The sequence below is a fragment of the Leucopleurus acutus genome, assembly GCF_964270905.1.
Source record: "Leucopleurus acutus genome assembly, chromosome: 13".
Classification (NCBI taxonomy): Eukaryota; Metazoa; Chordata; class Mammalia; order Artiodactyla; family Delphinidae; genus Leucopleurus; species Leucopleurus acutus.
In genome coordinates, this window is record NC_139155.1 from 63,576,724 (window position 1) to 63,587,628 (window position 10,905).

Here is a 10,905-nt window from a genome sequence, read left to right on the forward strand (position 1 = left end):
TTTGTACAAAAGGGGCCGCTGTCCCAGATGTGGTGATAAGGCTGGATGGACAGCCAGACAGTCAACTGCAGCCCACAATGGGCCGGATGCCATGCACCTGCCCACAAAGGAGGGGGTGGCTCCTGCCTCACGTCCCACCGGCAGCCCTGAGATAGCATCAGCCTGACCGGAGGGCCATCTGTCTTGTCCCACAAAGGCCAGGACAAAGGCCGTGTCAGTGGCAGCCTCCCCGACCCGGTCAGAGGAGCCGGGGGCCTTCCTGTGCCAGGCAGCTGGGGCTCAGGCCCGAGGCTCCTTGTCAGGGTCCTGTTTGGGGTGAACAGCAAGCAGCCTTCATTGTTCACAGGGCCAGACAGGTGGGAGCCACACCTAGGGCGGGAGCAGGACCCCAATAGTGGGAAATGCATCAGGCCCTCTTTGGGTCCGCCAGGCCCTCATTAGCACCTGAGCCTCACTGGGACACCCACAGAGGATTTCCAGGCCCTGGTGGCTCAGCCTGGATCCAGGGCTGGGACGGGGAGACAGGGACTCAGAAACAGTCAGAGGTGCCTTCCTGCAGGAGGCGGCGGCCAGGTGGAGGACACGATTCAGAGACCTGCAACCCCAGGTGCCTCCTCACCCCTGCAGGGAACTTTACGTGGACCCCAGCTCACAACACTCGCTCCCTCCTCACCTGCCCTCCAGAACTTCTCTCTCAGATGCCCTGGAAGCATCTGCTGGGCCACCCGACCGCCCTCACCATCCCCAGTGCACCCCTGATACCCTGAAAGCTGCCTGTGTGGCACAGTCACTGCCTTCAGGGAAACCTCACACCCTGGACTGTCCTCAGAGCCACCTGGAAGACCCTCACTGACTCCTGGAAACCGCCACTCTGAGCATCTGCTCTTTCTGGCAACTACACTTCCTGTGGGGTCCTCACCGTCCCCACACTGTCCTGTCCAGTGTCCTCACTGCTCCACAGTGTCCTCACTGTCCACTGTCCTCACTGTCCCCTGTGTCCTCACTCCCGCCAGTGTAGGCACTGTACTTCCAGCTCTTCTGTGCCTTCTCACTAGAACTTCTGGGAGAGTCGGTGGCAGGTGAGTTCACTCCCAGACCTTGCGCGCACCCCAGAAGGTGATTTTGGGTGTATGAACATGCGATGTGTCCCCTTGAATCATCCCCGGAGCTCTTTCTGGGTTTGAGGGGGGGATTCCGAGTCGCACCGTGCAGAGATCGGTCGGATGGAGAGCAGGGTTTATTCGCACTGGAGATGGCGTGGGGGGCTCGACTGGTCTGGGCAGCGGCTCGCCCCGGGCCCGCTTCGGCATCCAGGTCCAGGGGGTGCGAGCGTGTCGCCAGCGGTGCGCGCGCAGCAGTGGGGCCCCCGCGCGCGGCCGCGGTGGAGGGAGCGTCTGGGAGATCGTGTGGGCGGAGGATGCGGCCGGAGCGGGGGGCCGTCAGCGGGCCGGCCGCACGGCTTAGCGCCAGTCGCTCGGCTCGGGGGTCGCGGGCTCCTCCGCCAGCGGGGTAGTCAGCGGCCACCGGCGCGCGGCGCGGGCGCGCAGCCTCCGCAGGCGGCACAGCAGCAGCGCCAGCAGCAGCGCGTGCAGCAGCCCAAGGCAGAGTAACAGGAGCTGCGCCGCTAGCGCTCCGCGGCAGAGCGCGCCAGGCGGGCAGGCGACGCGCAGCTCCTCCTCCGCCAGGTAGGACAGCAGGCGGCCCCGTAGCGCGGGGGGCGCGGCGCAGCGCAGGTCGCGGTAGGGCTCGCGCTCCAGCCGGCCTGCCAGCCAGGCGCGCAGCGGCACCAGGTGGCAGTCGCAGCGCCAGGGGTTGGCGCCCAGGTGCACGACACGCAGCACCGGCAGCGCGTCCAGCAGCCCTGGTGGCAACGCCGTCAGGTTGTTGCCCGTCAGCACCAGTTCGGTCGTATCCGGCGGGAAGGTGGCCGGCAGCGAAGCCCACGTCAGCCCGCGGCGCCCGCAGTCCACGCGCGTCCCCGCGCAGCGACACGGGGCCGGGCAGCCAGCGGCCGGGCGGCCCGGCGGCGCGAGCAGCAGAAGCATTAGGCTCAGCGCCCCGCGCGGCCCTGGAAGGGAAGCGCCGCGGTGAGCCCGGCCCTTGGGGCTCCTGGGCGGGGTCCCGGGGCACCCGCGTGCCCCCCATCACCCGCGAGCCTCTCCACCCCGACAGCCCGGCACCGGCTGGAAGTGCCCTCTAAGTCTGACCCAAACCTCTCCCGACTACAGCCCAGAGGACAGAGCACCTCCCCATCGGACTCTACTCAGGGAGCGGCCTGGCCCGGGCAGACCCCAGACTCACCGGAGCCCATGGCGAGAGGACAGCGGTCCAGCTAGCTCTGGAGCGCCAGGCAGCAGCCGCAGAACCGGGCGATAAAGCCGCCCCGCCCCTGCCAGTCCCCGGCGCACCCGCCGAACCGACCACAGCCCCGTCGCAAATAACCAGTAGGCCAAGCCGGCAGCGCAGATAGAGCGCTATCGCCAGGCTGCCGGCCGACCGGGCTTCCGCCCCACTCGCTCCCAGGGGCGCACGGAGCACTCGGACACCCTCTTCGACGTTCACCAACATTGTTCTCCCGTCACCAGGACAGGACGCAGCATTCACAACTGAACAAACTGGAGAATGGGGCTTGGGGGCAGGGATCATGCGGGTGGAGGGATGGGGGACCAAGGGCTCAGGAACCCGGGGCAACAGTGCTGCTGCGGGGAACAGGCCTCCAGCGACCAACAGGGAAGGGTGGTCCAGGGATGGGGGTTGCCAGTTTGCCCACCACCCACTGCTCCTGGAGCCGGGCCATGGCCGTGGGGGAGGGGCGTAGGCATTTACAAGCATCCCAGCCCCATTATTCCTCCCCAGCAGCCAGCTGGCCTCCTAAGGTCTGGAGGGATCCTAATTGCTTGGCTGTCCAACCTGCCCGCTGAGCTACCTGGTGAGTGGGTGAGGAGGTAAGAAGGACCTGGCCCACCTCAGCACAGAGTGAGGGCTCCCAAGTTCACTCTGCAGCCCTGGGCAGGGAATAGGCCCAGGATCCTGCGGACCTGCTCCCCTATTCTGCCTTGGTTTACCTGCCCATCTGAGTAGGGCCTGGAATCTAAGTGCTGTGACCTTCTGGGTTGGGGGGAGATCTCAGAAGTCACCACTCAACTTAGCTCCTGCTCCCCCAAGGCCAGAGAGGGCTGGCTGTGGGGGCCATTGTCCAGGCCCCTTGGAAGCAGACACAAATGACGGGAGGGGCTGATGCTGAGAATAAATTAGGGCTGGCTGGGGGCTGCGACCCCGCGTCTCTGGGTCAGTTCAGGAACAGTAGGGAAAAGTCCAGGTCTGGGCCACTCGAATTGGGGTTGTGTCCAGGCCTGTTAGCGATCCAGACGAATCCGGTGTCGAGTCCAGGCCAGTCGGGGTCCAGGGGTGGGAAGGGCCAGCCTGGAAACTGGCAGTATATCCATGGAAAAGTGGGGCTGTGGTGGGGTCACTGGTCCTGCATTTGCTGCTTCATTTTCTGCAGCATCTCCTGCATGCGCCTTAGCTAGGGGGCGGGGCAGGAACAACGGAGGGTGGGGTGAGAAGTGCGATGGGACGGGCCTGGCCCTGTCCCCACCCCCAGCCCCTGCTCCTCCCCTGCTGCCTACCAACCTCCTCATCCTTCATCCTGATGAGCTTCTCCGTCTCAGCATCGGGGGTTGGCAGTGGCAGGATGGGGATGGGGCTCTCCATGCGGCTGTCCTGCGTCAGTTTGCTGCAAGGTGGACACCAGGGATAAGCTGCTGGGGGTTGGGCTGACCCTCGATACCCTGTGGCTCCCACACCTCTGGGTGGGGGTCAGGGAAGGTCCGAGGGCGGGTGGGTCACGCACCTGGTCATCTGCTGGATGCAGTGCGCTCGGTAGTTCTCGTAGTGCACGTCGCACGTCACGTCCTTGAGGTCATGCATATGTGTACGGATGAGCATGTTGCGAAGCTTCACGAAGTCGCAGTGTGCCTGGTTCTCCACTGTGGGCGGGGGCGGGCGGTGGGTGAGGCGCCGGCCCAGGGGAGCCTTCCCACCCAAATGCTGTGCCCCAGGCCTCGACTCACCCTCCACGATCCCCCAGGGGTACAGACGCCCCCGGACCCGCTGCCCCTTGGCCTCCACCACCGTGTTGCTGCCGATGACAGCGAAGGGTGCGCTCTCCTGGGGGGGCAGGTGCAAGGGCTCACTCCCAGTTAGCATGGGTGTGGGGTCAGTGGTGGGAGAGGGGCATGGGCACTAAGCACCTGGCCCGCCCCTCCACAATGACCCTCAACAAGCTCTCCCCAAAGAGACACTGTTGTCCCCACCTCTGGCCTCTCTGTTGCCAGCTGAAGCCAGAACTGGTACAGCTTACACCTTAGGGCTGGGTCGTGCCCATCAGATGTACCCCCCCTCCTGATACCCCCACCACCAACAGCCACTCCATCTAGTGCCTCCCCATTCCTTTCCCAGGGCAGAGCCCATGCCTCCTGTTAGTGATACCCCTGCTGACTTTGGGGTGAAAGGTCCACCCTGCTCCTGACTCGGTGGCCACCTGTCCCCAGCTTGGGCTTGCCATCACCACTCTAACCCCCGGGGCACTCAAAGCCACCCCCCCTCCCCCTGGAGCTCAGAATTCTGGGAGCCAGGACATGCACAGGCCTGGGGCCATTGGACTAGGCCCTTCTGTGGGTGAAGCATGGCGAGGGGGCTGAGAGAAGGGCCAGGGTGGGGGCCTGGCTAGTGGCTGTGCCTTTAGATCCTGGCAAGCATTCCATGACCTATTAACTACATGGGGACCCAACTACACAAGTCAGCGGGGGACCTGGGCCGCCCTAGCCCCAGCCCCAGGTGAAGACTCTACGGCCTGGACAAAACACTCCTGCCCCCCAGGTCAGACCTGGGCCCGGGCCCTCCTCCCGACCTGGTGTAAAGTGGCCTCTGGGTCCCTCACCCCCAGTGCTGCAGCCTCACCTTCAGTTCCCGGTCCTGCTGCTTAAACTCCTCATCCTCGTCCGAGTCACACTCAGGAAACTGGTAAACGTGGATCCCAAACTTGTCGATCTCCTCCCGGATCTGCGGCAGGCAAGGGCCATCAGGTGAGGGGCTGGTGCCCTTGGCCCCACCAGAGTCCCCGCTGCGCCCCGCGACCGCACAGGCTCACCCGCTCCTTCAGCTTCCGGATCTCACCGGGGACGAGACAGTCGGCTTTGGCAATGAGGGGCACGATGTTCACCTTCTCGTGCAGGGCTTTCATGAAGCCCACGTCCACTGGCCGCAGCCTGTGGAGAGCAGCCGGGGCGAGGGGCTCATGGGGTGGTGGTGGTGGGAGGGGGTGCCGCAGGGATGGGCAGGACCCGCACCCCTGGCCCGGGGTAGCCACCTACCCGTGCCCAAAAGGGGAAATGAAGTACAAGCAGCAGTGCACACGGTTGTCCTGGATGTTCTTGCGGTTGAGGCCACTCTCGTCCCGGAAATACTGCTCAAACTGCTGGTCCACGTAGTCGGTGATGGGCTTCCAGCTGGGGGCAGGGGGCACATGAGGCCAGGCTGGTGGCTGGTGGCCAGGGGCCAGGGCAGACCGGGCAGGCCTTCCTCACCACTCAGAGTTGTTGACGGCGTCCCCGAAGCCTGGTGTGTCCACAATGGTGAGCTTCAGCTTGACCCCCTTCTCCTCAATGTCCACCGTGTGCTTCAGGATCTCGACCGTCTGGCTGATGCGCTCTGTGGCAAGGCGGGTGGGGGGACAGACCCTCACAGACCCTCTGTGACCCTCACTCCCACCCCGGGCAGCCCAGACCCTTGTTCTCATCCCTGGCTATGTGGCCCGGCGGTGATCTGGACCCTGAACGGGAGACCCATGCTTTGGGGACAGAGGAGCAGGGCTGGACCTGGAAGGAGCCCTTGGAGAGGTCACCCAGCAGGGGATGGTGGCAGCGCCAGGGCCGCGTGGGGCCCACTCACCCTCAGCACTGAGCAGCTTCCGTTCCTTGTACAAGTCAGTCAGGAAGAGGCTGTGGACCAGTGTGGACTTCCCCAGGCCCGACTCCCCTGCCCACAGGTGCAGTGAGGACGTCGGGTCAGGTCCCAGGCCCCAGACAGAGCCTGGCTGCCAGTGCCCCACCCCACGCCCTGGAGGCCGGCCCACTCACCCGCCACCATGAGCGTGAAGTCGAAGCCCTTCTTCACAGACTTGCGGTGCACCTGATTGGGCAGTGTGGCGAAGCCCACGTACTGCTTGTCGATGTCCTGGCGGGGGCGGGCGGGTCAGGGGCACGCTGGGGTTCCTGGGGCAGCCCGGTGCCTTGGCCCCTACCCAGCTCAGGCCAGGGGGCAGCAGGGCAGAGTCCCCAGGGAGGGGGCATCTCAATGGCAGAAGTGGGTGAGGGCCTGTGGGCAAAGGCCCTGGAGGTGGAAGGCAGGTGGGGGTGGAGGGTGGAGGCGCCCGCGAGGGCTTCTTCGCAGGGACCGAGATGGAGTCTGTGTGCGTGTGGAGGGAGGTGGCAGGCACAGCGGGCAAGGCGGTGTCCCCCCTTGGGCGGTGGGCAGAGGGCACCAGGACCCAGACCCCTCACACACGCCCAAGGCCCTCAGAGGCTGGAGAAGCCCCCACCTCAATACTCACCCCTCCCGAGTGTAAGGGGTGGGAGGCCCCGTCTGGCCCCGATCCAGCCGCGGGGGTGGCTGGCTGCGGCGACGGCGGAGCAGGGGCTATTTATAGACAGCGGCGCCCAGCCTCCCGCGGCCTCCGGCGCCCACCCCAGGAGCCCGGCCCTGCGGCTCCCGTCGCATCCCCAGTCCGTGCGCGGGGGGCGGGCGCACAGCTGACCCACCTTCCGCTCCCCTCTCCACACACACCTTGAGCCGCCTCTGGGCCTGGGTCCGCGGCGACAGCAGCTGCTCCACCAGGCGGTCCTGGGGTGCCGCCAGCGAGTCCATCGCAGCGACCCCGGGACCTTGCCCGCTGCGCTGGGGCCCAGAGTGCGTCAGGCCCACCCGGCGTAGCCGTGCGCCAGGGGCTCGCGCGCTGTGCGGCCCCGAGGCCCTGTTCTCGCCCCCGGGTTACGGGTTACGGACGCGGGAACCGAAGCTCGGAGGGGAGGCGCTCACGCGATGCCGGGACCCCGAGGCCACCAAGCCGCTCGCCGGCCCTAGGCACAGGCGGGCCCTCGCGCCGGAGAGGAGCGCGCGGTCTCCGGGAGACAGTCGCCTGGAAATTGGGCCGCGCGGGCGGAGCCACGGAGCTGAGGAGGGCAGGGCCCAGCTCGGCGGGCTGGCGGGCGGCTGCGCGCGGAGCGGCGCGGCTCAGGCCGTCAGTCCAGCGACTACACAGCCGGGTGGGCGGAGGACCGGGTCCACGGCCGGGTCTGCGCTGCCGCGTCCCGCCTGCCAGAGGGCGCCCGAGTACGCCCCCATCCACGCGTGCGCCCGCGGGAGCCCGCCCGGTCCCCCTACTCTCCCGCGGCGGTGTCACAGAGGCGCCCCCAGCTACCCACCGACGCACGGCCCGCCCCTCGCGTGTGTGCGCGTGTGTCTGGAGAATTCTTACCGCCGTGGCCGCCGAGAGAAGTTGGGAACGTGCGAGGGCAGAGCCCACCTCCCCACCCAGGCCCGCGGAGGCTTACGTTTGGGGAAGGGAGCGATCAGAGCACTAGATGCCCAACCCCTACCCCCACCTCTGCAAACTTGGAAGCTGTGGCCAGTGCGTAGCTCCACAAGCCCGCCGGCCAGCCCTGCGCTGCCACCTCTGCCCCCAGACAGCCGCTGCCAGCAGAGGTAGGGGGTGCTGGAGTGAACCCTTCCCCCTAAGGGGAACACTCCCTCTGAGCTTCCACCCTGCTCTCACTTACAGGACTGGGCAACACAGGGCCTGTAGGGCTCCAGCCAGCTCAGCCCTCACACCTGTGCGGCCACTCCAGGGACCACAGGGGTCTCCTGAGCCCCCAAACCCTTCCTCACTGACCCTACCCGCAGGACCCACCAGAATCTGAACAAGCCAGCACCAGCCCGGTGGCAAGGGAGGCCTGCAAAGGAGCTGGGGATCCAAAGAGACGTGTCCCTGGACTGTGCGTCAGTGGGAACGGGAGGCCTCACAGTTCTCCCCCACCTCGGCCCTCCCTTCTTGGCTCCCCGCTTAAGGGGCCTCTGTCCCCCTGTCTAGGCTCATGCTGCTGCTGTGTGGCCTGGAGGCCGCTGGCACCTGGGGAGGAGGGGTGGGCCCGCTGCTGGGAACAGGGGAGCCTTTCATCCGAGAGGGGGGGGGAGCCACAGGCCCCAGCTCCCCAGCCCGCCCCCAGCCCTGGCTCTGAGAAAGCCTCTGCGCTGGCCCCAGCCCTCCACCACGCGGACCTGCGAGGGGCCTTGGGGCTGAGTCCCACCCAGCCTCCACCCCTGGCTCCAATTTAGACATGGCCCCTCGGCCCACTTCCTGCCCAGACAGGCTGACATCTCGGGCCCAGGGCATCTCCAGGAGGACAGACAGAGCTGGCACCCCACAGCCTGGTGCCTGATGGGCTCGTTGCCCCCAGAAGGCCTCAGTTTCCCCATCGGTAAGGCACAGCCTCAGTGGAGGTCCGGGTCAGGGGGACAAGACCAGCTCCCTGCCTGCCTGCCCCGTCCCCTGACTTCGTCCAGATGGGGCCTGGGGATTCCCTGGGGGGTCCCCAAGGAAGGGGCCCTTCCACTCCCTTTCTCTGGCCCCCAAGGCACAACAAATACTCCTCAGGACTTCCCGAGCCACAGACACTGCTGCGCCCACCTCCTCCCCACCTCCTCCTGGTGCCTGACACTCTCGAGGCATTTCCATTCTTAGAACCACCCCAGCTGCCAGAGCCAGTGAAGGCCCCACCACTGCTAGAGATGGGGTGGGAGTTGGAGGAGGGAGCACAGAGGACCACCAGAGCCCTCCCCAGTGTCTGAGATGGGTGGGCACAGAGGGGGCCCACAGAGCTCCCCTGCCCCCTTTCCCAGAGTGCAGACAGGCTGAGTCTCAGTAACACCAACCATGGAACAGCAAAGTTACTGCAGGCTTCCGGCTCCCCCAGACCCATGGGGAGCCTTCCCCAAACACCGGGCTCCCTGGCCCTGCTCCCAGGGAACCCCACACCCCACCCGCATAATGCTCTCTCCCTCTGGTCCTGGGAGCAGGGGACAGGTAAGGCTGGTCCTAGCTGAGCTCCAGGAGGAGTAGACAGGCCTGAAGGAGCTCAAGCCTCAGCCGGGGGGTCCCTGAGTGCCCGCAGGCCCAGGACAAGGGGGGCTGGTCTCCCAGGCCTTCCCTCTTTCTCTCCCTTGAACAATAGCTTGGTGGCAGTGTGTCCCTGCATCTCCTTCATTGTTTGACCCGCCATGATGGGGAGGCAGCTCTTGTCCCGGGCTCCCCGGGGAGCCCCTTGCTGGCAGGATGAGGTGGTCGTGGCCCCTCCCTGTAAGCCTCACCCGTCCCAGGGTGGGGCGTATCCCTGCTAGGGGCCTGGCACTGGGCAGGAGTGACTCCCAGCCCCCACCCCACCTGCTGGGCCACTCCTGGCCCGCCTGCCGCACCTAGGCCAAGACTTTGGGTTCCACCCAGCATCCACCCAGGGTGTGAGCCCCCATCCCAGACGAGGGTTGCCAAGGCCACCCTGATGCCAGAGTTGGGCTCTTCTTTTCTGCCCTAAACATGGCTGAGCCCAAGCCAGAGAGGCCCCCAGCAGGGCTGCCCCAGAACCCCCAGCTCCCCCCGGTTACCCACCCCCCCACGCCCTCTTGGGGTCTCCTAGCTGTTTAAACCTGACCTCAGCTAGGTTCACAGCGAGTACCCAGGCCAGCCTCCTGTCCGACCCTCTATTCCTGGAGGCTGGGGTCTAGGCCGGCCCTTTGAGAAATCAGTTTGTACCCCCTAGATCTGAAGACTGGTGCTGGGCACCGGGATGACTCAGACCAGGCCCTGGAGACTCCCAGTCTGGGGAAGAGGCCTGGCCACAGATCAGCCCACTCACATTGGTGTGTGTGGAGAGGAGGCATAAGATGCAGAGAAGTTGGGTGGGGTGGCCAGAGGTTCCCCTGTGGGGCTGCTCAGGGACTGGCCCTGGCTGGTGGACTCAAACCCCTCCCCCCCAGCCCGTGGCCTTTCATGACCATGGCCTCACACAGGACCCCCAGCACACGGCCACGGGCCAGGTCAGCAAAGAGAGGCTGGTGCTGGACCAGTGGGAGAGGGGCACCCAGCCCATCCCCCATCCGCGGAGGAGCGCACGCCATGCCTCGAGGGTCAGGAGCCAGGCCCGGAGGCACTGCGGCCGCTCTTCCCCTCTGCAGCCCCGGGTTGGCGGCACTGCCAAGGCTGACAATCGGTTATCGGTTATCGCGACAGAGCGGGATGACGGCCGGCGGGGGCGGGGTCGCGTTGGGGCGCCGCGCGTTGGTGGCACAATGGGTGACAGCGGGCCAGGTGAGCGACGGCGCACACGTACCTGCTTGTCCTCTGCGGGGTCGGGTGGGGTCGGGGGTCGGGTCGGGGTCCGGGCCCGGGCCGGCGGGCGGGGGAAAGACCGAGACACACGGTGAGAGGCGTGCGGGCGGCGGGGACAAAGGAGTGCGCGCGCGCGCGCGGGCGGGCGCCGGGCTCACCTGGGGTCGCCAGCTTGCTCTTGTACCTCAGGCCTGTGCTCATGGTGGCCGCCGGGGGGACGTGCGCGCGGGCGGGGCGGCGACGAGCGGAGGCCGAGGCCGGGCTGCGGGGTGACCGGCCCCTCCGCGCCGCCGCCCGCCCCGCCCGCGCTCCCGCCAGCCAATCGGCGCCCGCCGCGCCCACGCGCGACCCGGAGCGGCCAGCGGGGGCGGGGACCCAGGCGCCCCTACAGACCCCGCGCCTGCTGCCTGGGGCGACGCCCTCGCCTCCAGCCGCCCGGACACCGCGAGACCCGCTCTGCGCCC

At 67.0% G+C, this 10,905-nt stretch overlaps 2 protein-coding genes across 4 annotated transcripts; both read right to left on the minus strand.

Moving 5' to 3' along the window:
* Positions 1 to 1,460: 1,460 nt before the first annotated feature.
* On the minus strand, positions 1,461 to 2,568 carry GP1BB (glycoprotein Ib platelet subunit beta; the record flags this gene model as incomplete). Its single annotated transcript, XM_082853724.1, has 3 exons — positions 1,461 to 2,109; positions 2,302 to 2,338; positions 2,409 to 2,568. The coding sequence occupies 3 exons, from the start codon at positions 2,566 to 2,568 to the stop codon at positions 1,461 to 1,463; spliced, it is 846 nt and encodes a 281-aa protein (XP_082709850.1).
* Positions 2,569 to 3,456: 888 nt separating this feature from the next.
* SEPTIN5 (septin 5) lies at positions 3,457 to 10,642 on the minus strand (the record flags this gene model as incomplete). 3 transcript variants are annotated; one of them, XM_082852530.1, is made up of 12 exons in its annotated part: positions 3,457 to 3,526; positions 3,634 to 3,736; positions 3,854 to 3,989; positions 4,074 to 4,170; positions 4,963 to 5,064; positions 5,153 to 5,270; positions 5,376 to 5,510; positions 5,589 to 5,712; positions 5,953 to 6,039; positions 6,141 to 6,237; positions 10,443 to 10,453; positions 10,600 to 10,642. In XM_082852530.1, the coding sequence occupies 12 exons, from the start codon at positions 10,640 to 10,642 to the stop codon at positions 3,470 to 3,472; spliced, it is 1,110 nt and encodes a 369-aa protein (XP_082708656.1). In that variant the 3' UTR covers positions 3,457 to 3,469. The 3 variants fall into 3 exon arrangements, with proteins under 3 accessions (XP_082708656.1, XP_082708657.1, XP_082708658.1); XM_082852531.1 differs by lacking the exons at positions 10,443 to 10,453; positions 10,600 to 10,642 and adding an exon at positions 6,847 to 6,933; XM_082852532.1 differs by lacking the exons at positions 10,443 to 10,453; positions 10,600 to 10,642 and adding an exon at positions 6,841 to 6,927.
* Positions 10,643 to 10,905: the final 263 nt, after the last annotated feature.